This window comes from Saimiri boliviensis, chromosome 11 (genome assembly GCF_048565385.1).
Source record: "Saimiri boliviensis isolate mSaiBol1 chromosome 11, mSaiBol1.pri, whole genome shotgun sequence".
Lineage (NCBI taxonomy): Eukaryota > Metazoa > Chordata > Mammalia > Primates > Cebidae > Saimiri > Saimiri boliviensis.
In genome coordinates, this window is record NC_133459.1 from 34,523,307 (window position 1) to 34,548,238 (window position 24,932).

Genomic DNA, 24,932 nt, shown 5'->3' on the forward strand with positions numbered 1-24,932 from the left:
TATTTTATTTTGTTTGTTTATTTATTTATTTATTTATTTATTTTGAGACAGAGTCTTGCTCTGTTGCCCAGGCTGGAGTGCAGTGCCATGATCTCAGCTCATTGCAACTTCTGCCTCCCAGGTTCAAGTGATTCTCCTGCCTCAGCCTCCCGAGTAGCTGGGACTACAGACACATGCCACCACACTTGGCTAAATTTGTGTATTTTCAGTACAGATGGGGTTTTACCATGTTAGCCAGAATGATCTTGATCTCCTGACCTTGTGATCTGTCTGCCTCGAGCCTCCCAAAGTGCTCGGAATACAGACATGAGCCACTGTGCCCAGTCTATTTGCTTATTTTTTATTTACTTTTTTTTTTCTTGAGACAGAGTCAGCTTTGTGCAGTGGCAGTATCATAGCCAATGAGGTTTAGCCGAGGCGCGATTATTGCTAATTGAAAACTTGAGACAGAGTCTCACTCTGTTGGAGTGCAGTGGCATGATCTAAGCTCACTGCAACTTCTGCCTCCCAGGTTCATGTGATTCTCCTGCATCAGCCTCCCAAGTACCTGGGATTACCGGAATGCACAACCACACCTGGCTAACCTTTGTAATTTTAGTAGAGACGAGGTTTTACCATGTTGGCCAGCCTGGTCTTGAATTCCTGGCTTCAAGTGATCTACCCACCTCAGCCTCCCAAACTACTGGGATTACAGGCGTGAGCCTGTCGGGGGGAAACCCCGCAGGTGCCATGGCGAGGGTCTGAAGCCTCAGCCTGTTCCTGTATAAATATCAATTTAGAAAAGAATTAGAAATGTAGACACATAGTTATTCCTTTATATAACCATATAGAATCTTATAGTTACTCACTTATAATCATAAAGATATAACGTCAATATAACCTTTAATTTTACTAATGACTATCAGGTTATGAAGCATGGAATTGAGGTAACATTGTGAACAAAGTGATCCTAAGGCAAGATACTCTAAGCCCTCTGTCACACCCGCATAAGGGCTGCTGGAGGGCACCTCGGCTGTGCAGCAGTGCCAGTGCTGTGAAAGTGCCCGCTGTTTAGCCAGCTAGAGAAGGAGATGTCCAAAATAACCAAGACCTCTCCTTCCTGGGAAAGTCAGAAGAAAACTCCGCTTCTCCAAGCTCTTGTGGCAAGGCCTGATGCCAGGGAGGCTCGCAGATATCCGGGGGCTTAACTGTCTCTATGTGATGCTGTGCTTCAGTGGTCACGTTCCATGTTCACTCTCATGCTCTGCTTCTGTACCTGGTTTCTCTTTTTCTCAGAAGATAAGAATTCATAATCATAAATGTCCTTGACATTTCTGACAAATATGCAAAGAGTGCTGACGCATTAGGTTTTCTCCTCCTCTCAGCTACTTGAAAGTCCTGGGCCCCTATCTCCAAACACGTGATTTACCCGACCCTATCTTCCCTGCCCACTGCTTTGTATTCAATGGAAGTCAGAGTGTCCAGGCACTCAGTGCCACTGCAGGTCTCCGCACTTTGGTTGGCAGTGGACCCCCGAGCCCAAACTCTCTTTTCTCTATCTCTGTGTCTGTGTCTTATTTCTACAGTTTCTCATCTCCACACCAACAGGGAGGAGCTCACAGAACCCTATAGGGCTGGACCCTATATGAGCCACCGTACCTGGTCTATTTATTTACTTATTTATTTTGAAACAGTATCCCAGGCTGGAGTGCAGTGGCACAATCATAGCTCATTGCAGCCTCAATCTCCTGTGATCAAGTGATCCTTCTGCCTCAGCTTCGTGGCTGACACTATAGGTATGCGCCACCAGGCCCAACTAATTTCTTTTTTTTTTTTTTGAGGTGGAGTCTTGCTCTGTCACCCAGGCTGGAGTGCAGTGGCACTCTTTCAGCTCACTGCTACCTTCACCTCCCAGGCTGAAGCAATTCTCCTGCCTCAGTCTCCCCAGTAGCTGGGTATGCAGGCACGTGCCACCACACTTGGCTAATTTTTGTATTTTAGTAGAGTCAGGGTTTCACTGTGTTGGCCAGACTGGTCTCAAACTCCTGACCTCAGGTGGTTTTCCCACCTCAGCCTCCTAAAGTGCTGGGATTACAGGCTTTAGCCACCGCATCCTGCCTTTTTTTTTTTTTTTGAAATGGAGTTTTGCTCTGTCACCCAGGTTGGAATGCAGTGATACCATCTCAGCTCACTGCAGCCTCTGTCTCCCGGGTTGAAGCAATTCTCCTCCTGCCTCAGCCACCCAAGTAGCTGGGATTACAGGGGTCCACCATGCCCAGCTAATTTTTATATTTTTAGTAGAGATAGGTTTCACCATGTTAGCCAGGCTGGTCCCAAACTCCTGACCTTAAATGATCCTCAGCCTCCCAAACTGCTGGAATTACAGGTGTGAGCCACCACACCTGCCCTCCCCACCACCTCCTTTTTTTAAGACTGGGTCTCCCTCTGTTGCCCAGGCCAGAGTGCAGTGGTGTGATCATGACTCACTGCAACTTCAGACTCCCAGGCTCAAGTGATTCTTCCTCCTCAGTCATCCAGGTAGCTGGGACTACAGGCACATTCCACGATACCGAGCTAATTTTTATATTTTTAGTAGAGACAAGGTTTCACCATGTTGGCCAGGCTGGTCTCAAACTCCTGACCTCAAGTGATCCACCCACCTCGGCTCCCAAAGTGCTGGGATAACAGGTGTGAGCCACCGCGCTTGGTCTCTGCCTCGTCTTCCTCCACCTCTAACAACATTTCTGATCTGCTTCAGGATCCATATTGTCTGGTTTTTCCCTGGATCCTATCTGTCTCATTGCTTTGGTATCATGGGGACTCGTATTTCTTCTCCTCATCTTCTTCCTCACCCTCTTCCTCAACTTTTTTGTTACCCTTTCCATCTCCTGTTGCTCTGCTTGCTCACTGCCTTCCTTTCCCTCCTTCTCTTTACACCTTTAAGTCCTGTTTTCACTCATTTATACTTGCAGGAGGGAGATCCAGGCTTGGGAAAGGAAAGAAAAATAAAGTGTTTTGTTTGCTGTTACAGTTATCTATTGCTAGGTATCAAATGACTCCCAAAGCTTAGTGGCACAAAGGAGCGACCATTTGATTATGCTCATGGATTCTGGGAGTCAGAAATTCAGTAAAAGAACAGTTGAAATAGTTTGTCTCTGTTCTGGAATATTTAGGGCTTCAGCTAGCAAGACTCAAGTAGATGAGGGTCACTCAACTGGGTGGTGGCTGAAGTCATCAGGAGGCTTTTTTATTCACTTATCTGGCACCTTAAGCAGGAAGAGCTGGGAAGCTGGGCTCAGCTGGGACAGTTGAGTGGACCACCTACACATGGCCTCTCCAGCATGGTGGTCCTTAGGGTAGTCAGACTCTTACACAACATCTCAGGGTTCCCCGACAGAGTGCTGGCTCTATCGAGCAAGATAAAGCACTAGATGGCCTTTTATCACCTAGCTTTGGACATCACATAGCATCAATTCTCCATTGGTCAAAATGGTCATAAGCCCATCCGTATAAAAGGAGAGAGGACATATACCCTACCTCCTGATGGGTGAAATATCAAATAATTTGTGGCCGTGTCTTAAAACCACCAGAAGTGCTCAGCTCAGATTAGTGATATAGCCTCCTTATGTCAGAAAGGTACTCCCTTTCTACTCTTTCTAAAATTGCCTCCCCTAGGTAAACTCTCTCATCTAATTTATTGCTGCCACAATGCTCATCACATTTTGTAGTGGTCTTATTCCTTTGTTTTGGTTTGGTTTCCTTTTATTGTTAGTCTCATTTCAAGACTGTGAACTCCCAGAGGACAAGAACCGTGCTTCTCTTGCTCACTCTTGGATTCCCGTTACTTAGCATGAGGTCTGACACATGGTAGATACTCAGTAAATAGTCGCTGGGGAAAAAGAATAACACATTAGTCAATAAATACCTTCACGCAACTTAATAGATTCTATGGAACCACAAAAGTCATCTGACTTTACCTTTTCATCATCTCAGTCACTCCAAATGTAATCTCAAATCCTGAAACATCATGCTTGAACACCCCCTGAACTTGGAGTTCACTACTTCCCAAGACCCCTGCCTTCTTTGGATCACTCTGGGTATTAGAAAGGTCTTTTTAAAATTATACCTGGGTGCAGTGGCTCATACCTGTAATCCCAGCACTTTGGGGAGACCTAGGCAGGAGGATCACTTGTGCCCAAACAAAAATTAGCTGGGCATGGTGGTGCATGCCTGTAGTGCCAGCTACTTAGGAAGATGAAGTAGGAGGATGACCTGAGTCCAGGGTGGTCAAGGCTACATGAGCTATGATCACACCACTGCAGTTCAGCCTGGGTGACACAGTGAGACTCTGTCTCAAAAAATAATGGAGCTGGGCATGGTGGCTCACACCTGTAATCCTAGCACTTTGGGAGGCCAAGGGGGGTGGATCACAAGGTCAGGAGTTCGAGACCAGCCTGACTAACATGGTGAAACCCCTCCTCTGTTAAAAATACAAAAATTAGCTGGGCGTGGTGGCAGGTACCTGTAATCCCAGCTACCCGGGGGACTGAGGCAGGAGAATCACTTGAACCCAGGAGGTGGAGGTTGTAGTGAGTTGAGATCACGCCATTGCACTACAGGCTGGGCGACAAAGCAAGACTCCGTCTCAAATAAACAAACACTAGTCATTTTCCCCAACCTGCAGATAAAGGAGGCTTGTTCAGCACTAGGGAAGAAGTGAAAGAGATTGAGCACTTTCTTATTTTTTTTTAGACAAGAGTCTGGCTTTGTCACCCAGGCTAGAGTGCAGTGGCACAATCTCGGCTCACAAGTGATTCTCCTGCCTCAGCCATCCGAGTAGTTGCGATTACAGGCTCATCCCACCAAGCCTGGCTAATGTTTGTATTTTTAGTAGAGACGGCATTTCACCATGTTGGTCAGGATGGTCTTGAAGTCCTGACCTTGTGATCTGCCCGCCTCAGCCTCCCAAAGTGCTGGAATTACAGGCATGAGCCACTGTGCCCGGCCGTGGGATTGGGCACTTTTTGAGCCTTTTCAAAGTCTCAGGCACTCTGTGAGAGTTAGATGTTTTCTATTCATTATCTCTTTGATTCTTCCAATAAGCCTATGAAACGACTGCTGTCATCTCCATTTTACAATTGAGGAAGCTGAGGTTCAGAGAGGGGAGGAGACAACTTAAAATAACATGGCCTATAACATTGAAATCGGAGAATTACATAAATAGGAATTTGAATGCAGTTTATCTCATTTCATAATTCATTCTCTTTACTTCATCTTAAAGAAGAGGAAGAAAATCAATTGACATGTTTAAAAAGTGTAGTAGAAATAAAGGCCGAAAGTAAAAGCAAACATAGTCATCGATTGTTTGTCAATGTCTGAGGCATTGCTCTCCTTGCCAGCTGTGCCATCCCATTGACAAAGATGGTGAGATTAGATATGGACTTTTTTAGACTCTGTCTAAAAAAAAAGTTGCCAAGCCTCTGTATTGCTGGTCTTTAGACTATAAATATGCAGAAAGCTGCCTATGAAATACAAAAGAGGCGTTTCTATTCAACCTTGTACTAGAGGGTAATTAAGCAAGAAAAAATAATTTTTTTTTTTTTTTTTTTTTTTTTTTTTTTTTTTTTGAGACGGAGTTTCGCTCTTGTTGCCCAGGCTGGAGTGCAATGGCGCAATCTCGGCTCACCGCAACCTCCGCCTCCTGGGTTCAGGCAATTCTCCTGCCTCAGCCTCCTGAGTAGCTGGGATTACAGGCACGTGCCACCACGCCCAGCTAATTTTTTGTATTTTTAGTAGAGACGGGGTTTCACCCTGTTGACCAGGATGGTCTCGATCTCTTGACCTCGTGATCCACCCGCCTCGGCCTCCCAAAGTGCTGGGATTACAGGCTTGAGCCACCGTGCCCGGCAAAAAAATAATTTTTAAGTATGTATTTTGAAAAGGAAGAAGTGAAACGATCTCTATTTGCAGTTGGCATGATTTTTTTTATACTTTAAGTTCTGGGAAACGTGAAGAATGTGTAGGTTTGTTACATGGGTATATATGTGCCATGGTGGTTTGCTGTATCATCAACCTATCATCTAGGTTTTAAGCCCTGCATGCATTAGGTATTTGTCCTAATGCTATCCCTCCCCTTACCCCCCACCCCCTGACAGTCCCCAGTGTGTGATGTTCCCCTCCCTATGTCCATGTGTTCTCATTGTTCAACTCCCACTTATGAATGAGAACATGTGGTGTTTGGTTTTCTGTTCCTGTGTTAGTTTGCTGAGAATGATGGTTTCCAGCTTCATCCATGTTCCTGTAAAGGACATGAACTCATTTTTTTTTCATGGCTGTATAGTATTCCATAGTGTATATGTGCCACATTTTCTTTATCCACTCTATAATTGATGGGCATTTGGGTTGGTTCCAAGTCTTTGCCATTGTAATTTTTTTAAGACAGTTTCACTCCTTTCGCCCAGGCTGGTATGCAGTGGCATCACCTTGGCACACTTCAGCCTCAACTTCCTGGGCTCATGTGATTCTCCTGCCTCAGCCTCCCAAGCAGCTGGGACTACAGGCATGCACTCCCATACCTGGCTAATATTTTGTGGTTTTAGGAGAGACAGGGTTTCACCATATTGTCTAGGCTGGTCTTGAGTTCCTGGGCTCAAGCAATCTGCTTGCCTTGGCCTCCCAAAGTGCTGGGATTATAGGCATGAACCATTGCACCTGGCTGATATGATCTTATATATAGAAAACCCTAAAGAATTCACATTAAAAAAAATCTGTTACAGATACTAAGTGATTGCACCAAATCCTAACCAGTAGACTACCAGAGAGGGTCATGTTAGACGTAATAAATGAGTTCAGTAAGGTTGCGATTACAAGTTTAATATAAAAAATCAGTTGTGCTGTGCTCACACCTGTAATCTCAGCACTTTGGGAAGCCAAGGCAGGTGGATCACCTAAGGTCAGGAGTTCGAGACCAGCCTGACCAACATGGTGAAACTCTGTCTCTATAAAAAAAAAAAATGATAATTTAAAAAAAAATTGTATAATATTTCTAAACACTAGAGATGAACAATTCTAAAATGAAATTAAGAAAAGAATTCCATTTATAATAGCATCAAAAAGAAAAATACTTAGGAATAAATCCAACAAAACAATGGCTTTTTTTTTAAACACTGAAAATTATAAAACATTGTTGAAAGAAGTTAAAGAATACTTAAATAAATGGAGATATATCCTGCGTTCATGCATTGGAGTACTTAATATTGTTAAGATGGTAATACTCCCCAAATTGATTTACAGATTAAATATAATTCGTACTAAAATTCCAATAAAAAGACCAGGTACGGTGGCTCACGCCTATAATCCTAGCACTTTGGGAGGTCAAGGCAGGTGGATCATCTGAGGTCAGGAGTTTGAGACCAGCCTGGCCAACATGGTGAAACACTGTCTCTACTAAAAATACAAAATATTAGCCAGGCATAGTGGCACGCACCTGTCATCCCAGCTACTCCAGAGGCTGAAGCAAATCCAGGAGATGGAGGTTGTGGTGAGCTGAGATCATGAGATTGCTCCATTGTACTCCAGACTGGGCCACAGAGTGAGACTGTCGCCAAACACACACACACACACATGCGCGCGCGCACACACACGCGCACACACACACACACACACAAAAGCTCCAACTGCCTTTTTTGCAGTAATGGACAAGCATATCCTAAAATGCATATGGAAATACAAGGGACCCAGAATAGCCAAAACAATCTTGAAAAAGAAGAACAAAGTTGGATGACTTGCACTTCCTGATTTCAAAATTTACTACAAAGTTACAGTAATTAAGGCAATGTGATACTGGCATAAGGATAGACATAAGATTGACGGGATAGAATTGGGAGTCTGGAAATAAACCCTTACATGTATAGTCAATTGATTTTCTTTTTTTCTTTTTTAATTAAAAAAATTTTTTTGGAGATGAAGTCTCACTTTGTTACCCAGGCTGGAGTGCAGTGGCATGATCTCGGCTCACTGCAACCTCTGCCTGCCGGGCTCAACCAATTCTCCTGCCTCAGCTTCCCAAGTAGCTGGGATTACAGGTGTCCATCACCATGCCCAGCTAATTTTGTATTTTTAGTAGAGATGGGGTTTCACCATGTTGACCAGGCTGGTCTCGAACTCCCAACTTAGGTGATCTGCCCGCCTTGGTCTCCCAAAGTGTTGGGATTACAGGCAGGAGCCACCACACCCAGTAGTCAACTGATTTTCAACAAGGGTGCCAAAACTGATTTTCAACAAGGGTGCCAGACCATTCATTAGGGGAAAGAATAGTCTTTTCAACAAATGTGCTTGGACAACTTGGTATTCACATACAAAAGAATGAATTTGAACTGCTACCTCATGCTATTAACTCAAAACGGGCCAGAGACCCAAATGTAAGAGCTAAAACTAATAAAACTGTTAGAAGACACCATAGGAATAAATCTTCATGACCACGAATTAGGTTTCTTAGATAACAAAAAGGCACAAGCAATCAAAGAAAAAATAAACTAGATTTCATCTAAATTAGAAATGTTTGTACTTCAAAGAACAAAAAATGTGAAATAGTTCAATGTGCAGGAAGGAACATTAGAAACAAAAAGAGGAAAGTGAAATATCTAAACAGAATGAGTTTTGCAAATCATCTGATAAGGACTCCTGCAGCTCAATAACAAAAGAGATAAAGTATCCAATTTTTAAAAGGACAGAGGATTTGAATAGACATTTCTCCAGAGAAGAAATACAAATGACCAATAAGTACATAAGCCATGTTCAACATCATTAGTACTTAGGAAAATACAAACCACAATGTGATATCACCTTATACCCAGAAATATGGCTAACAATTTTTTTAATCTAAAAATAAGTGTAGGCAAGGTGCAGTGGTTAGTCCCATAATCAGTACTTTGGGAGGCCAATGCCAACCTGGGCAACATAGTAAGACTCTATCTCTACTCTCTGCAAAAAATACAAAAATTAGCTGAGTGTGGTGGTGTAGGCCTGTAGTCCCAACTACTTGGGAGTTTGAGGTGGGAGGATTGCTTGAGCCAGGGAGGTTGAGGCTACAGTGAGCCATGATTGCACCATTGCACTCCAGCCTGGGAAATAGAGGGAGACTCTGTCTCAAAGTAAATAAATAAATAAAATTAAGTGTTGGCAAGAATATGAAATAGTAGAACCCTCATACATTGCTGGTAGAAATGTAAAATGATACAGCTTCTGAGGAAAAACAGTTTGGCAGTTTGTCAAAAGTTAAATACAGAGTTACCATATGACCCAGGAATTTTACCTCCAGGATTATATCCAAAAGAACTGAAAATGTATGTCCCTATAAAAACTTGTACATGAATGTTCATAGCAGTATTATTATAGCCAAACAGTGGAAACAACCCAAATGTCAACCAACTGATGAATGGATAAATAAAATGTGGCATATCCATATAGTGAAATATTATTCAGCCACAAAAAGCAATGAAGGCCAGGTGAGGTGGCTCATGCCTGTAATCCCAGCACTTTAGGAGTCCAAGGCAAGAGGATCACTTGGGCCCAGGAGTTTGAGACCAGCCTGGGCAACATGGTGAGACCCCATCTCTTAAAAATGCAACAGCGCAAAGCTGCCAATGGAATAGGGGCAGGTGGGGTGAAATTCTATTCAGATGCCAGTTGGTGGCTCGTGGCGCACTGGTCTAGTTCAGTAGTGTTCAATGAAGTCTCTGCCCATCTCCACCAGAGTGGCTCCACTTTAGTTTACATTGAAGGTTTTTAATTGAATAAGGGGTTCCCCACCTAAAGAAGAAGTAGAGCCCCTGGCCCAACTGATAAACCAAAGAAGCTCCTCCACAACTCCTAAGCTCCAGACTGAGGAAAGCTAAGGTAAGGAAAGGCTGGGGAGAGAAAGTACTGACAGAGACCAGTGGCCCAGAGTGCCCCATACAGCACTGGTGACTGGAACCCTGCCTTCTGGCATAGCATCTACCAGTAAGTCTCCCCTTGGCACAGCTAGCTTCAGGGGAACATTGATATATTCAGGAAGTTCAGTTTCACTTACACACTTGATCAAGCACGTTCTTTGTGACTGGTTCTCACCTCCAGAGGGGTGAGCCAAGGCTCTGTCTTCAGGTGGCTCAGGCACAAGACATGTAAACATGCTCAGTTCTTGAGAGCTCTGCTCTCCTCTTTTTTTTGAGACAGAGTCTTGCTCTGTCACCCAGCCTGGAGTGCAGTGGCACGATCTCCGCTCACTGCAACCTCCATTTTCTGGGTTCAAGCGATTTTCCTGCATCAGCCTCCCAAGTAGCTGAGACTACAGGTGCCCGCAACCATACCCAGCTATTTTTTGTATTTTCAGTAGAGACAAGGTTTTTGCCATGTTGGCCAGGCAGGTCTTGAATTCCTGACCTCAGGTCATCTGCCCATCTTGGCCTCCTAAAGTGCTGGGACTACAGGCTGCTCTCCTCTCTTGACTCGACTGAGATCTTGAGCTCAGTGTCTCTCAAAGAACAGCATGACAGCAGCATGGAAGAAGAGAGACATCACATTGTGACTTTTTGCAGGGGGAACAGTGGGAAGAAAGGAGAACTAATAACTATCTCTGTGCCAGACATATAGGAGCAAGTGAATATATAATTTAACTTCCTCCTCAAGACATTCTTAAGCAGTAGGTGACGGGACATACCCGAATCATTCAGAGCTCGTGCATTGAGGAACTAGGATTTGCACCCAGGACTGTCTGATTTGAAAATCTGTGCTCTAGAGAAGCTGGCATCTCACCCAGAGTTGTTTTTTTGTTTTTTTTGTTTTTTGACTTTTTTTTTTTTTTTTTGCCTTAGCCCCTCCACTGGACCATTTTTAGCTTCCACAGTTTATACATTCACTTATTTATTCATTCCATAAAGGTCCACAAATAGGCATTTGGTACCTGGTAGGTTGGTAGGCAATAGAGAACAAACCTGAATACCTGAATAAGGCATGAGCCCTGCTCTCAAGGATTTTCACTATTTTGGGAGCCAGGCCTGGAGTGAAACATAAGACCAGGAGCTGAGTTAATTACACCCCCAAGGGAGGCTCTGTGGTGGTGTGGCCAAATGGCAAATGGTTTTAAAATGAGAATAAGGATTCAAGGTTTTGTATGATGGGGGCAAATATATTGTCAATTCTTCACTCATGGCTTACCCTGTCCTGGAGGTATGTGGGGTATGGGAGAATGAGCAGCAGAGAGAGTTGCAGGGGAAGTGGCATTCTGGGTCATGGCTTCTCAGCCACAGCAGGAAGTGGAGGGAGGGCTTGCTGAGCAGGCTGAGGTGTAGGGGAGTTTATTGACTACAGAAATGTGGTTTGGGAGAGTTCGGCAGGAAGAGTTTTTGGAAAAGGGACGGTTGGTTTCTGAGTGGGAGTAAGCTTTGAAATGAGAAGGTGGATGATCAGAGTGATCAATAATCACTGTTGATGGAGTGAGGCTTCGATCCCAACTGGAACTATGGGGTAAATAAATTTCATACTCCAGTTTCTGAAGCTAGTGGTAAAACGATTTTCAGTTCAGGGAACAAACTGTAGTCTCTGCTCAGGGTAGCAAATAGAATATGGAGAAATTTTGTTAGGAAGTAGGGTTGGGAAAGTCAGCCACAAACCAGGCTATGTGAGACACCAGCATTGTTTAAACTATAGGAGGAACTTAGCATGAAGTGAAAAACTTGACCTCTAGTTGGTTTTTCTTTCTTCTTAGCTGTACAGCACGCCGATCACTTAGTAAATACTTTCTCCCTTTTGAACTTTCTGTCCCCTATTACTATTTCCAGTTAACATCTGATTTAACAGAGAGGTAATATGATGCTGTGAAAAGAATATAGAGTATGGTATCAGTAGACTAGAATTTAGGCACTAGATTAAAAGTCCCAGTTCCATAGCCAATCAGGGAGAGAATCAGTCAGGACTGAAACGCAAGCTTTAGAACTCCAATTTTCCCATGCTTCACTGCAGCATCATGCAATGCAAAGCCCGACTTAGTTAACTCTCTGAGCTTCGGTGTTATCATCTGTACAAATCCCTTTCTTAACAATATCTACCTTACCGGTGGTTGTAAAGATTGAGCGACATGAGAAGCCCATAACACAATGTGTGGCTAGGGTGTGATGCTAATATTTTTTATGAATACATACAAAAACTACCTGGCTCTATGATTGCACATGGCAGGTGCTCAAATGAATATCCCACCACACATGCAAGAGGCCTAAATTGTCCCCAGCCTCAATTACTTGTATATTGAAGTCCTAACTCTAGTATCCCAGGATGTGACTGTAGATGGAAACAGAGTCTCTAAAGAAGTAATTAAGTTAAAACGAGGTCATTAGAGTGAGCCCTACTCTAATACAACTGCTATCCTTACAAGAAGAGGAAATTTGGACACAGATACGCACAAACGGAAGACCATGTGAACTTACTGGGAGAAGGCCACCATCTACAAGTGCCGGAGACAGGCCTCAGAAGGAATCAACCCTGCCTACACCATGTCCTTCAGAACCGTGAGAAAATAGATTTCTGTTGTTTAAGCCACCTAGTCTGAGATACTTTGTTATGTTATGCCCTAGCAAAGGAATACAACACATACACACTCATTGTACCTTTTCAACTGGTGGACAAGGGGCTCCTTCATTCTGCTGACTAGAAACTGCTTCTTGGCCTGTTGTTCAATGTTCTCCCACTCAAAGTTCTTACTGAAAACCCTAAAGATGCTGGGCCTGCTGGGCTGACCATGCTACCTTGGAGGTGGTGCTGCTCCCTTGGCTCTTGACTGCTAAGGGGAAGGCATCCAAGAGAGCAAGATCTTTTTTTTTTTTTCCTTGAGAGAGAGTCTCAGTCAGTCCCCTAGGTTGGAATGCAATGGCATGATCTCGGCTCACTGCAACCTCCGCCTCCTGGATTCAAGCAATTCTCCTGCCTTAGCCTCCCAAGTAGCTGGGATTACAGGCGCCCGCCAACACCCCGGCTAATTTTTTGTATTTTTCGTAAAGACAGGGTTTCACCATGTTGGCCAGGCTGGTCTCAAACTCCTGACCTCAGGTGATCCACCCACCTCGGCTTCCCAAAGTGCTGGGATTACAGGTGTGAGCCACCATGCCCTGCCAAGACCCTTCTCTTCTAAAGTGACTGGTGATTTGCTGACCTGAGGCGCTTGTCATGGGACCAGGGAGGGAATGCATCATTTATCAGGGTCCATTCCCGTGGTGCCTTCCGGCTGCACGAAGAGGGACGAAGTTGGGTGTGTGGTACTGGCTGAAGGGATGAAGAAGGACTGCTGCGTCTAAGGTGACCCCAAAAGACAGGATGACAGAAGCGATCTGGGGTGGGAGGAGGGAGGAGAGGTGGCTCCTGTGAATTTCAGTACATTTTCCACCCACAGAAGTGGAAAACTGAATCTGGGTCGGCGAGACTGGAATCCAGATCTTTTGCCAGATGCCCTGGGGGGATGGCACGTAGCCCCCCAGAGCCGTTAGCCACCTGACTGCCTCCTTGGGCGGACGGGGCAGAGCAGGACAGCGGGCGCGTGCCCGACACGTTCACCGGGGACTGCCCCCTCCGGGTGCGCGCCCGTCCAGCCGACCTGTCTGGCCCCACGCCGGGCTTGGTGGATCCCCGCGCCCGGGGCCGCGCACGCCCCCTCTGCCCGCCGGGACCCCAGGCCTGCGCACTCCCGGCGGGGGCGCGCGCTGGCTCCCGCTCCCGCTCCCGTTGGTGGCGGTGGTGGCGGCGGCGGCGGGGATTGTTTTTGTTGTCGCTGAGGCCGGAAGAGCCGCGGGAGCCGGGTCCCTGTTCCCGGGGCCGGACACCGCCGCCGCCCCCTGCCCAGCGCCCGCGTCTCCGCGGTGCCACCCCAGCGCCAATATTCCGGAGATCAAGCGTTACGCGGCGGCGGCGGCTGCGGCGGCGGCGGCGGCGGCGGCGGCGGGGCCCGGAGCGGGAGGCGCCGGGGACCGGGGCGAGGCGGCCCCCGCCGCCGCCATGGAGGCGCTGGGACCCGGTGAGAAGCGAGTTCGGGTCGGGGTGGGACCCGGGGCCCGGGGCCGGTGGCCGGGGCTTTCGCTGCCCGGTCGCCCTTCCAGGTTTCGGGCCGCCAGGCCTCGGGGAAGGGGACCCGAGCCCTGTGGCGCGAGGCGGTGGGAGCTGACCCGGGCCTTGGGTGGTGGTGACCGCGCCCCAGCCCGGAGCAGGGGTGGATCCTGAGGTCTGGCGGGGAGGTTCGGGAAGGTGACCCCTGCCGCTAGGCGGAGGCCAGACTTGGCCCCACCGCGGGGAGATGGTTTGTGCCCGGGGTCGCGGCGAGAGGGTAGTTTGGGCCTCAGAAGGGGCAATCTGCTGCCCAGTGCGTGCAGAGACCTGGCCCAGAGCAGGAAGGGCCCCACCACCAGCTGATAGTCCTGGTTTGGGGCCGCACCCCTATTTTTCTTTGCACTGGCCGACCGTCCAGAGCCTTCAGAAGAGGAAGAAGAACTTCACCCGAACCCCTCTCATGATCTCTGAAGGCCAAGGGACAAAATGCCCACCCTTTCTGAAAGGCCCTGATGTCCCGAAGTACATGGTCCTGTGCCTCTATCTGTCACTCAGTCTGTGTGTTAGTCCCAGAGTGGTCCAGGCCAGCCTTTGAGTGACAGAGGAGTTGACTGTCAGTCTGCTCCAGCACAGGCTTCAATACCCTGCGTTCTCTTCTAATTGGGTTGTGAGTGGTTGTGAGGATCGAATGAAGGAGAAAGTGCTTTGGAAACTGCAATTTGTTGTGGATATGGATGGCCTCTGGTTATTTCTCTCACTCTATCCAAATCAGGGGAACCATTCCAGGCTGTAACAAGTGCCCTGAGTATTGAGGCCTGGTGCTTCCACCTCAAAGCCCAACAGGTTTCTAATGCCTTGGCTAAGTAGGGCAGGGTTTAGGGGCTATGGTGGAATTAACTTTAATATTCAAACCTTACCTACATAATGGACTTAGTCGTAGAGTGTTTCATCTTTTTAGTGCGTAGAAAATTTAGGTTGCCATTTGAGTTTAGAAAGTTGGCAGGTATGTTGACTTAGCACTTGTTTGCATAGCTGAGTTATTAAACCCCACTCTAATTTGCTTCTTAAAGTATTATTTAAAGGCCTTCCTAATCAAATTTCATATGCCTTTTAAGAATAAATTGACTTGTCACATTAATATTACTTGATAAACTTCAGTGTATTATGCTAAGTTAACTTCAGGTATGTCCCATGGCTAAAGACGTGATCAGGTCTTTAGGAATGTAACAGACTTCTGTTCAAATTCAATCTAGTAATGTAATAGTTATATGACCCTGGGCAAATTACTTAATTTCTTTGAACTTTCATTTTCTCATCTATAAATGGAGGGTAATAATAATTATGTTCTGTAAGATTGTTGAGAGAGTGAAATGAGACTGTACGAGAAGTCTTATTACAGAGACTAGTGCCTGTAGATGCTCAACAAATGTTTCTTCCCTCCCCCTAGTAATTTGTAAATGAAACAACTGTTGCATTTATGAGCTGGTATCAAAAGAAACTGTGTAACTGTGTGCATAAACTGAATTTCATTGAAAGGATCAACCTGGTGATGTTAGGCACTGCCCAGGGACTCTTTTTTCTTTTGGTTTGATTTTGGCTTTCAAAGGGTTGAGAACTTAGCTGTTCACTCAGAATTGTTCAGATTGTGGAAAATTAATTCTCACTAACCACATTTATACGACACTGATGAATAAGCCAAAATGTCACATAGATCTTTTCTGTTGAATGGAATATTTTCCTGTCTGCTCTCTAGCAAACTCCTTTTTTTGGTGTTGCAGTACCTTAGAAACCCAATTAATAAGTAGCTGCCTGCTAAGCATAGAATCAAAGCAAAGGGAGATGATCGTCTTGTGGGATGATTCATCCAGGCTGTTTTAGAACCTAGAGAATCTCCCTGCTTCTCTGGCAGAGCACACCTGGATCTAGTGCTTTGTACCCTCCTCACTTGAACAGTCCCTGAGGCATTCTAGTCTTGTTCTGTCCCCCCCATCCCCCCAACCTGGTTCAGTTTCTGACAACACTCAGAAATGTAATTAGATTACCACTTATTTTGGCAATTGTTGTTTGCAGTACTTTATAATTTGTAAAGTGCTTTTATAGCTATTAGCTCATTTGATCCTCTGGTAGGTAGGCAAGACAGGTAGCTATCCCATTTTACAGATGAGAAAAGTGAGGTTCGGAAGGGATGAAGTGACTTCATCAGGTTTTCAAAAAGCCAAGTGGTGAAATAAAGACCAGAGTTTGGGTCATTTGACTTCTAACCTAATCATCTCCTCTTCATTTAAGGCTGACTTCTTCTATTCTATGTTAAGTCACATTTGTTGCCCTTTCAGAGAATGCAGTTATCTGACTTTGTTACCACATTTTGGGGATACCCCAAAAATAAAACTCAGGGACTGAGCTGGTCTCAAACTCCTAACCTCAGGTGATCTGCCCACCTTAGCCTTCAAAGGTGCTGGGATTACAAGCATGAGCCACCGTGCCCAGCCTCTTGCAACTTTATGAATGGTACAGTGATTGCTTAAGTATATCTTGAAATATGCAGAGTTGACTTATTTATATGATTTAAGTGAGTTAATTCAGTATGTTTATCACCTCTCACATTATTTACTATTTACTTCTTACCTTGTTACCTTGTTTGTAATTGTCTTCTCAATTGTATTGATAGGTCCCCTTGTACACTAGAAGTAGAAGTCAACACCAAGCAATAAGAATACTTTTAGTATAAATTATATGCTTTTGCTTCATTAAAAAATAATTGTCAGCTGAGTGCAGTAGCTCATACCTATAATCCCAGTACTTTGGGAGGCCAAGGTGGGCAGATCGCTTGAGCCCTGGAGTTCAAGACCAGCCTAGGCAATATGGCAAAACCCAAAACCCTGTCTCTACCAAAAATACAAAAATTAGCTGGGTATGGTATCCCAGTTACTCAGGAGGGTGAATTGGGAGGATTGGTTGAGTCCAGGAGGTTGAGTGTGCGATGAGCCATGATTCAGCCACTGCACTCCAGCCTGGGCAACAGAGCAAGACCCTGGCTAAAAAGAAGAAGGAGAAGGAGAAGGAGAAGGAGAAGGAGAAGGAGAAGGAGAAAAGACAAAAGACAGAGAGAGAGAGAGAGAGAGAGAGAGAGAGAGAGAGAGAAAGAAGTAAGGGAGGAGATTTTTTTTTTTATTAGTTCTGTGTTTAGATTCTATCTGGGATTATTGATACTGTTCAGTTCAACATTTATTGAATTCTTACAACATGATGGCTGTTGCATTAGATATTGAGAAGATTAACAGAAGGTTCATTTCTTGTAAGAGCTTGTAGTCTAGTGGAGGAGACAGGGTAACCTAACCAGATGTGGTTTCTTATACTTGCTTTACATGTTCCCCTATACAGAGAGTCTTTTGAACACAGAAGACAGATCTTCTAATCTGGGAGAATCAGGAAAGGCTTTCCAAGGAGGTTACATCTAAACCAAATTCTGAAGGATAAGTAGAATATAGTGGGAAAATGAATGATTAATATGTAAAACTATTTTTAATACTTTAAGTGTTAGAATATGGTGATCTGTCACCATAAATATCATAATTTGCTCAATTTTCTTAAGTGATGTTGGACCAGAACAACTTCTTTTTGTTATTGTTTTTTTAGACTGAGTCTCCCTCTGTTGCCCAAGCTGGAGTGCAGTGGGGCAGCCTGCTCACTGCAACCTCTACCTCCCAGTTCAAGCGATTCTCCTGCCTCAGCTTTATGAATGATGGGATTACAGGTGCCCACCACCATGACTGGCTAATTTTTATATTTTTAGTAGAGATGGGATTTCACCATGTTAGCCAGGCTGGTCTCAAACTGCTGACCTCAGATGATTTGCCTGCCTTGGCCTTCCAAAGTGCTGGCGTTACAGGCGTGAGCCAACATGCCTGGCCCAAAACAACTTCTTGCTTCAAAGTTTTCTCTCCTTAGTGAAGTCTTTGTTCTCAGCGAAATGCCATTCCAGTAATAGTTACTGTTGTAACTTTCCATTGTAAGCACAGCCCACTTTGCTCAATGCCTATTCATACCAGAAAAGATGTTTATTTTTTAGGCCAGTATGCACTAGATATTATCATCAAAAAGGCATAGGATTTTCTCTAAACAAGTGTCTCCCAGACTATGCTCCACAAGATCTTTTTCTGCTGAGTATCAATAGATGTTCAAATCTTAAAGAGAGTTCTGTGAGGGGGTGGGGGGAATTAGCTAATTGATGAGATAAAGTTAACCAGGTTTATTTATTACATGACTTTTTAAAAATTTAATATGATAATGTATACTGAAATTTTTAGAGGGGAGATGGTGTGCAAGGTTTCTTTAACTTGGAATCTTTTCTTTTTAAAAATACCTTAGAAAGATTACTCTGTCTACATCAGGGTTTCTCAACCTCTTTGTCAGCATTACTGATATATTTTGGACTGGGTAATTTTTTGTTGTGGGGGGCTGTCTTGTGCATTGTAGAATGTGTAGCTGGATCCTGGGTCCTTTCCACTAGATGCTAGCAGCACTCCTTAGGTTGTGACAACCAAAAATGTGTCCAGACATTTGCCAAATGTTTCCTGGGGAACAAAATTGCCCCAGATTGAGAACCACTGGTCTAGACTGTACATTCCTTGAAAGAAGGGACTCTGTCTTCTTTCGGAGTCAATAGCACAGGTTAGGCATGTTGTAATTGAATAAATGTCTGTGGAATAAACTAGACCTTATGAGCCAGAAATCTCAGATTTTCCAGGTTCTAAAAATATCAAGTTATAAAGGAGAAGGCCTAGCTTTATTGGTATTGTTTCACTATCAAAATTAGCAAATAAATTCATAATAGAGCTGTGGTTTAATCTTCTCCTATATGTACAATCTATAATAATGCAGGCTAATTTATAAGAGATTAATAGATAATTTCCAGCTCTGGTAATCGTGGCCCCCAGAGTTTAGAGATGGTTTTAACAATGCATATAATTTTGTAAACCTAGCTATAGAGCTGCTAATGGTCATGCAAGATTTTATACTGTAGCCTATGTCTGAGAGGAATTCATCATTCTAATCTTGATGTCCTCATATTAAAAATAATAGCAACATGGCAAAATATTTAGAAATCTAGAGAACCTAGGTCAAAAGACATCTCAAACTCTTTATATTAGAGTACATACAGTGAATAATAAGATCTCCATAATTGCAGCCATCATCATCATCATCATCTACAACAAGAAGAATAAATAGCGCAGCAGGCTGGGCATGGTGGCTCACACCTGTAATCTCAGCACTTTGGGAGGCTGAGGTTGGCGGATTACGAGGTCATGAGTTCGAGACCAGCCTGGCCAAATGGTGAAACGCCGTCTCTACTAAAAATACAAAAATTACTGGGCATGGTGGCAGGCATCTGTAATCCCAGCTACTCAGGAGGCTGAGGCAGGAGAATCGCATGAAACCAGAAAGCGGAGGTTGGAGTGAGTGGGGATCAGCCACTGCACTGCAGCCTAGGAGAAAAGCAAAACTCTGTCTAAAAAAAAAAAAAAAAAAAAATAGCACAGCAAATGTCTTTCAATCTCTTTAGGACCTCCGGCTAGCCTGTTTCAGCCACCTCGTCGTCCTGGCCTTGGAACTGTTGGAAAACCAATTCGACTGTTAGCCAATCATTTTCAGGTTCAGATTCCTAAAATAGATGTGTATCACTATGATGTGGATATTAAACCTGAAAAACGGCCTCGTAGAGTTAACAGGTATGGATTAGAAAGAGTGGACTTCTGTATATTTAAGTGCATGCAACTTATTTCTGTGTCATATTGTTCTCTAAATTCATCCAACATGTAGGGTTTGTTATTCTCTGAGATGATAGGCTTCTTAATAGCAGGTTTGCCTCCCAAATTACAGGTGTGAGCAACTGCACCTGTCCCAAGAAAGTTTACTTTTTTTTTTTTAAGATGAGAGAAATTAGAGCATATTTGTATGCTGAAGGGAATAATCCAGTAAAGAGGAAAAATTTGATGATTTAAGAGAGAGGACAATTCTTGGAATGATATCCATGAGCAGGTCAGGGTTATGCCTAACACTGTATAAATAAATAAATAAATATTTGGTGTATTTGCTCGCTTAACCACTTTTCGAGGAAAGCATTATTATTACCATAATTTTACATATGAAGAAACAGACATGTGAAAGATTAAGTAACTTGTCCAAGTTCATGCAGTTCTGCCACTTAGTCATTGTGTGACGAGGGACAGGTCACTTGACCATTCTGAATTTTTCTTTTCTTTAATATAAGTATCATAATCATTTTCCTACTTGTTTCACAAGGTTGCCATGAAGATTAAATGAAAATAGAAGTGAAAGTAGCTCTTCACTGTGAAACTCTTTGGTCATAATTTAAGAATATAAGATGAGAAATTACTCTCTTCTAGTATGAAAATGTATAGTTCTTAAGTTAGCTCTTTAAAATGGAGAATGTACGATACCACGTCTCCCCATCAATTTTTTTCAGTTACATGATTTGGTTTGTAAATGTGACTTTCCCACAGATTTCATTTGTGGTGATATAAATGTGTTAGTTTGTTGTGGTGTATTTTGGCTTTTAAGATATGGTTCCCACACATGAAACTCATTAATGTTGATAAGTCAAAGCACCTAACTTTTCATTGACTCTAGCATTCAAAAATCTCACAAACTCGGGTCTGTCCATATCTTAAACTCTACATCACTTTCCTTGCCACTGCATTTATTCCATGGCCTGCATACAGTATGATCTGGCATATATGCAAGAACACTTAAGAAAAGCTCTGCATGCTTGGTTGAGAAAAAGACTTTCATTCTAAAACCAAAGAAGCTATATTAATAATCTTTTTGGAATGAGACTATTTTACAACATTCCCTTGTCTACACTGCTTGGAATAAGACAAGCACTTTGGAATAAGACAAGATAGTATACAGAATAATAAATCACTAGCATTAGGCAAAGGGGTGACTTATTTGTTTGTATGTCATGCATCTTAGAATTACTGGTCCTCAGATTTTTGAATTCCTGCTGATTCTCTTTCCCAAAACCAATATACTTGAATAAGGATGTTTATTTTATTTTATTTTATTTTATTTTATTTTATTTTATTTTATTTTATTTTATTTTATTTTATTTTATTTTTTGAGACAGAGTTTCACTTTGCCACCCAGGCTGGAGTACAGTGGTGCGATCTCTGCTCACTGCAACCTCTGCCTCCTGAGTTCAAGCAATTCTCATGCCCCAGCCTCCCAAATACCTGGGATTACACCATGCCCAGTGAATTTTTGTATTTTTTTTTTTTTTTCAGTAGAGACTGGGTTTCACCATGTTGGCCAGGCTGGTCTCAAACTCCTGACCTCAAATGATCCACCTGCCTCAGCCTCCGAAAGTGCTGGGGTTGCAGGTCTGGGCCACTGCACCCAGCCAGGATATTGATTTGATGACAAACTTGTCATCATTCAGTGATGTACCTCCATGTCAAACTCCCTCCCTCCCTCCCTCCCTCTCTTCTTCCCTTCTTCCCTCCTTCCCGCCTTCCCTCCTTCCTTCCTTCCCTCCTTCTCTCCCTCTCTTCTTCCCTCCTTCTCTGCTTCCCTTATTCCCTCCTTCCCTTCTTCCTTCCTTCCCTCCTTCCCTCCTTCCCTTCTTCCCTCCTTCCTTCCTTTCTGAGTTTTACTCTTGTTGCCCAAGCTGGAGTGCAATGGCACAATCTCTGTTCACTGCAACCTCCACCTCCCAGGTTCAGGTGATTCTCCTGCCTTAGCCTCCCAAACAGCTGGGATTACAGGCGTGTGCCACCACGCCTGGCTAATTTTGTATTTTTAGTAGAGACGGAGTTTCACCATGTTGCTCAGGCTGATCTCAAGCTCCTGACCTCAAGTGATTCACCTACCTCAGCCTCTCAAAGTGCTTGGATTACAGGCGTGAGTCACTGTGCCCAGCCAGGTTATTCTTATAAGGCTGTGTTTGTCATAGGAGAGAATTTTGGAAAGAGGAGATTGAAAGAATACCATAAATGTTATTCTCTCTTTCTTTTTATTCCTCACTTCTGATATCATATCGTTGTTTTTGTATATTTGTCGCTACCTTTCTTTAGTTAACTATTTTTTAAAGTACTTGAATTAATTGTAATCTTAACTCTGACTTTTTCTAAGTAATATTGAACTGAAATTTAAATGATTTAGGTATGATGATGCTTTTCTTACTGTTCACCATTTCTGAAAGCTAATTGCCATTATCTCCATTACTGTGAAGGGAGGTAGTAGATACAATGGTGCGGCACTTCAAGATGCAGATATTTGGTGATCGGCAGCCTGGGTATGATGGCAAAAGAAACATGTACACAGCACATCCACTGCCAATTGGACGGGACAGGGTAAGTGTTAAAAGCAAGAAATTATTAGTTCATTTAGTAGTAATTTACATGACAAAAATGTTTCCTTTTCTTCCCAACACACCCCAAAATGATGTTTGAGGTGATGATGCCCTAATTACCCTGATTTCATTATTACATATTGCATACTGATACCAAAATGTCACATATACCCAAAAAATATGTAGAACTATCATATATCAATTTTTAAAACTCTGTATGTGAGCAGAAAGAAAAGTTTCTCTAATAACACATCAATTCTTAGGGGTTTTTGGTGTGTTTTGTATTGTTTGAGATGGAGTCTCATTCTGTCACCCAGGTTGAAGTGCGGTGGCGTGGTCTCAGCTCACTGAAACCTCCCCCTCCCAGGTTCAAGTGATTCTCCTGCCCCAGCCACCTGCGTAGCTGGGATTACAGGCATGTGCCACCACCCATGTCTTAATTTTTTTTTTTCTTGAGAGACAGAGTCTTGCTCTGTCACCCAGGCTAACATGCAGTGGAGTAATCTCAGCTTACTCCAACTTCCATCTCCTAGGTTTAAGCGATTCTCCTGCCTCAGCTTTCCAATTAGCTGGGACTATAGGTGCTTGCCACCACACCCAGCTTATTTTTATATTTATTTTTATTTTTTGAGACAGTCTTGCTCCGTTGCCAGGCACCAGGCTGGAGTGCAGTGGCGCAATCTCAGCTCACTGCAACCTCCGCCTCCCAGATTCAAGCAATTCTCCTGCCTCAGCCTCCCGAGTAGCTGGGACTACAGGTGTGCACCACCATGCCCAGCTAATTTTTTTGTATTTTTAGTAGAGACGGGGTTTCACCATGTTGGCCAGGATGGTTTTGATCTCTTGACCTATTGATCTGCCTGTCTCTGCCTCCCAAAGTGCTGGGATTACAGGCGTGAGCCACCGCACCTGGCCTTTTAAAAATGTTTAATTGTACTTCAAGTTCTGTGGTACATGTGCAGAACATGCAGGTTTGTTACATAGGTATATACATGCCATGGTGGTTTGCTGCATCCATCACCCCATCATCTACATTAGGTATTTCTCCTAATGTTATCCCTTCCTCAGCCCCCTGCCCCCGACAGTCTCTAGTGTGTGATGTTTCCTTCCCTGTGTCCATGTGTTCTCATTGTTCAACTCCCACTTATGAGTGAGAACATGCGGTGTTTGGTTTTCTGTTCTTGTGTTAGTTCGCTGAGAATGATGGTTTCCAGCTTCATCCATGTCTCTGCAAAGGACGTGAACTCATCCTTTTTTATGGCTGCGTAGTATTCTATGGTATATATGTGACACATTTTCTTTATCCAGTCTGTCATCAGTGGGTATTTGGGTTGGTTCCAAGTCTTTGCTATTGTGAACAGTGCTGTAATAAACATATGTGTGCATGTGTCTTTATAACAGAACAATTTATAATTCTTTGGGTATATGCCCAGTAATGAGATTGCTGGGTCAAATGGTATTTTTAGTTCTAGATCCTTGAGGAATCACTACACTGTCTCCCACAATGGTTGAACTAATTTACACTCCCATGAAGAGTGTAAAAGTGTTTCTATTTCTCCACATCCTCTCTAGCATCTGTTGTCTCCTGACTTTTTTTTTTTTTTTTTTTTTTTTTTTTGTTTTTTTTGTTTTTGTTTTTTTATTGCATTTTAGGTTTTGGGGTACATGTGATGAACATGCAAGATTGTTGCATAGGTACACACATGGCAGTGTGCTTTGCTGCCTTCCGTCCCCTCACCTGTATCTGTCATTTCTCCCCATGCTATCTCTTCCCACCTCCCCACCCCCCCGCCCCTCCCCCATTTCCCCCCAAGTCTCCTGACTTTTTAATGATCACCATTCTAACTAGCGTGAGATGGATGGTATCTCAATGTGGTTTTAATTTGCATTTCTCTAATGACCAGTGATAATGAACATTTTTGTATTTTTTAGTAGAGGCAGGGGTTTCACTATATGTTGGCCAAGTTGGTCTTGAACTCTTGACCTCAGGTGATCCACCTACCTTGGCCTACCAAAGTGCTGGGATTATAGGCATAAGCCACTGCTCCTGGCCTTTTTTATTTTTATTTTTATTTTTATTTTTATTTTTATTTTTATTTTTAGTACAGATGGAGTTTCACCATATTGGACAAACTGGTGTCAAACTCCTGACCCCAGGTGATCCACCCACCTCAGCCTCCCAAAGTGCTGGGATTGCAGGCATGAGCCACCGTGCCCAGCCAGAGTTGTTTTTAAGGTGATAGATTTGTTATTCTGTCCATATTCTGTTGTCTCAGTTAACTGATAATTGAAAATGAGAGCTGGGCACGGTGGCTCATGTCTGTAATCCCAGCACTTTGGGAGGCCATGGCAGGTGGATCATGAGGTCAGGACATTGAGACCATCTTGGCCAACATGGTGCAACTCTGTCCCTACTAAAAATATAAAAATTAGCTAGGTGTGGTGGCACGTGCCTGCAGTCCCAGCTGCTCAGGAGACTGAGGCAGGAGAATCACTTGAACCCGGGAGGTGG

The 24,932-nt window shown here is 43.8% G+C and overlaps 1 protein-coding gene and 1 non-coding gene across 2 annotated transcripts in view; both read left to right on the forward strand.

Moving 5' to 3' along the window:
* Positions 1-372: 372 nt before the first annotated feature.
* On the forward strand, positions 373-519 carry LOC120366290 (U4 spliceosomal RNA). Its single transcript, XR_012512639.1, has one exon. It is a non-coding gene; the product is annotated as a U4 spliceosomal RNA (small nuclear RNA).
* A 13,089-nt stretch (positions 520-13,608) lies between these two features.
* The window catches only part of AGO4 (argonaute RISC component 4), a 49,550-nt gene continuing 38,226 nt past the window's right edge, over positions 13,609-24,932 (forward strand). Inside the window, exons 1-3 of the mRNA XM_039474312.2 lie at positions 13,609-14,017; positions 19,610-19,775; positions 22,301-22,421. Coding sequence (XP_039330246.1) covers positions 13,999-14,017; positions 19,610-19,775; positions 22,301-22,421 — 306 coding nt within the window. The 5' untranslated portion in view covers positions 13,609-13,998. The remainder of the gene's footprint in view (positions 14,018-19,609; positions 19,776-22,300; positions 22,422-24,932) is intronic.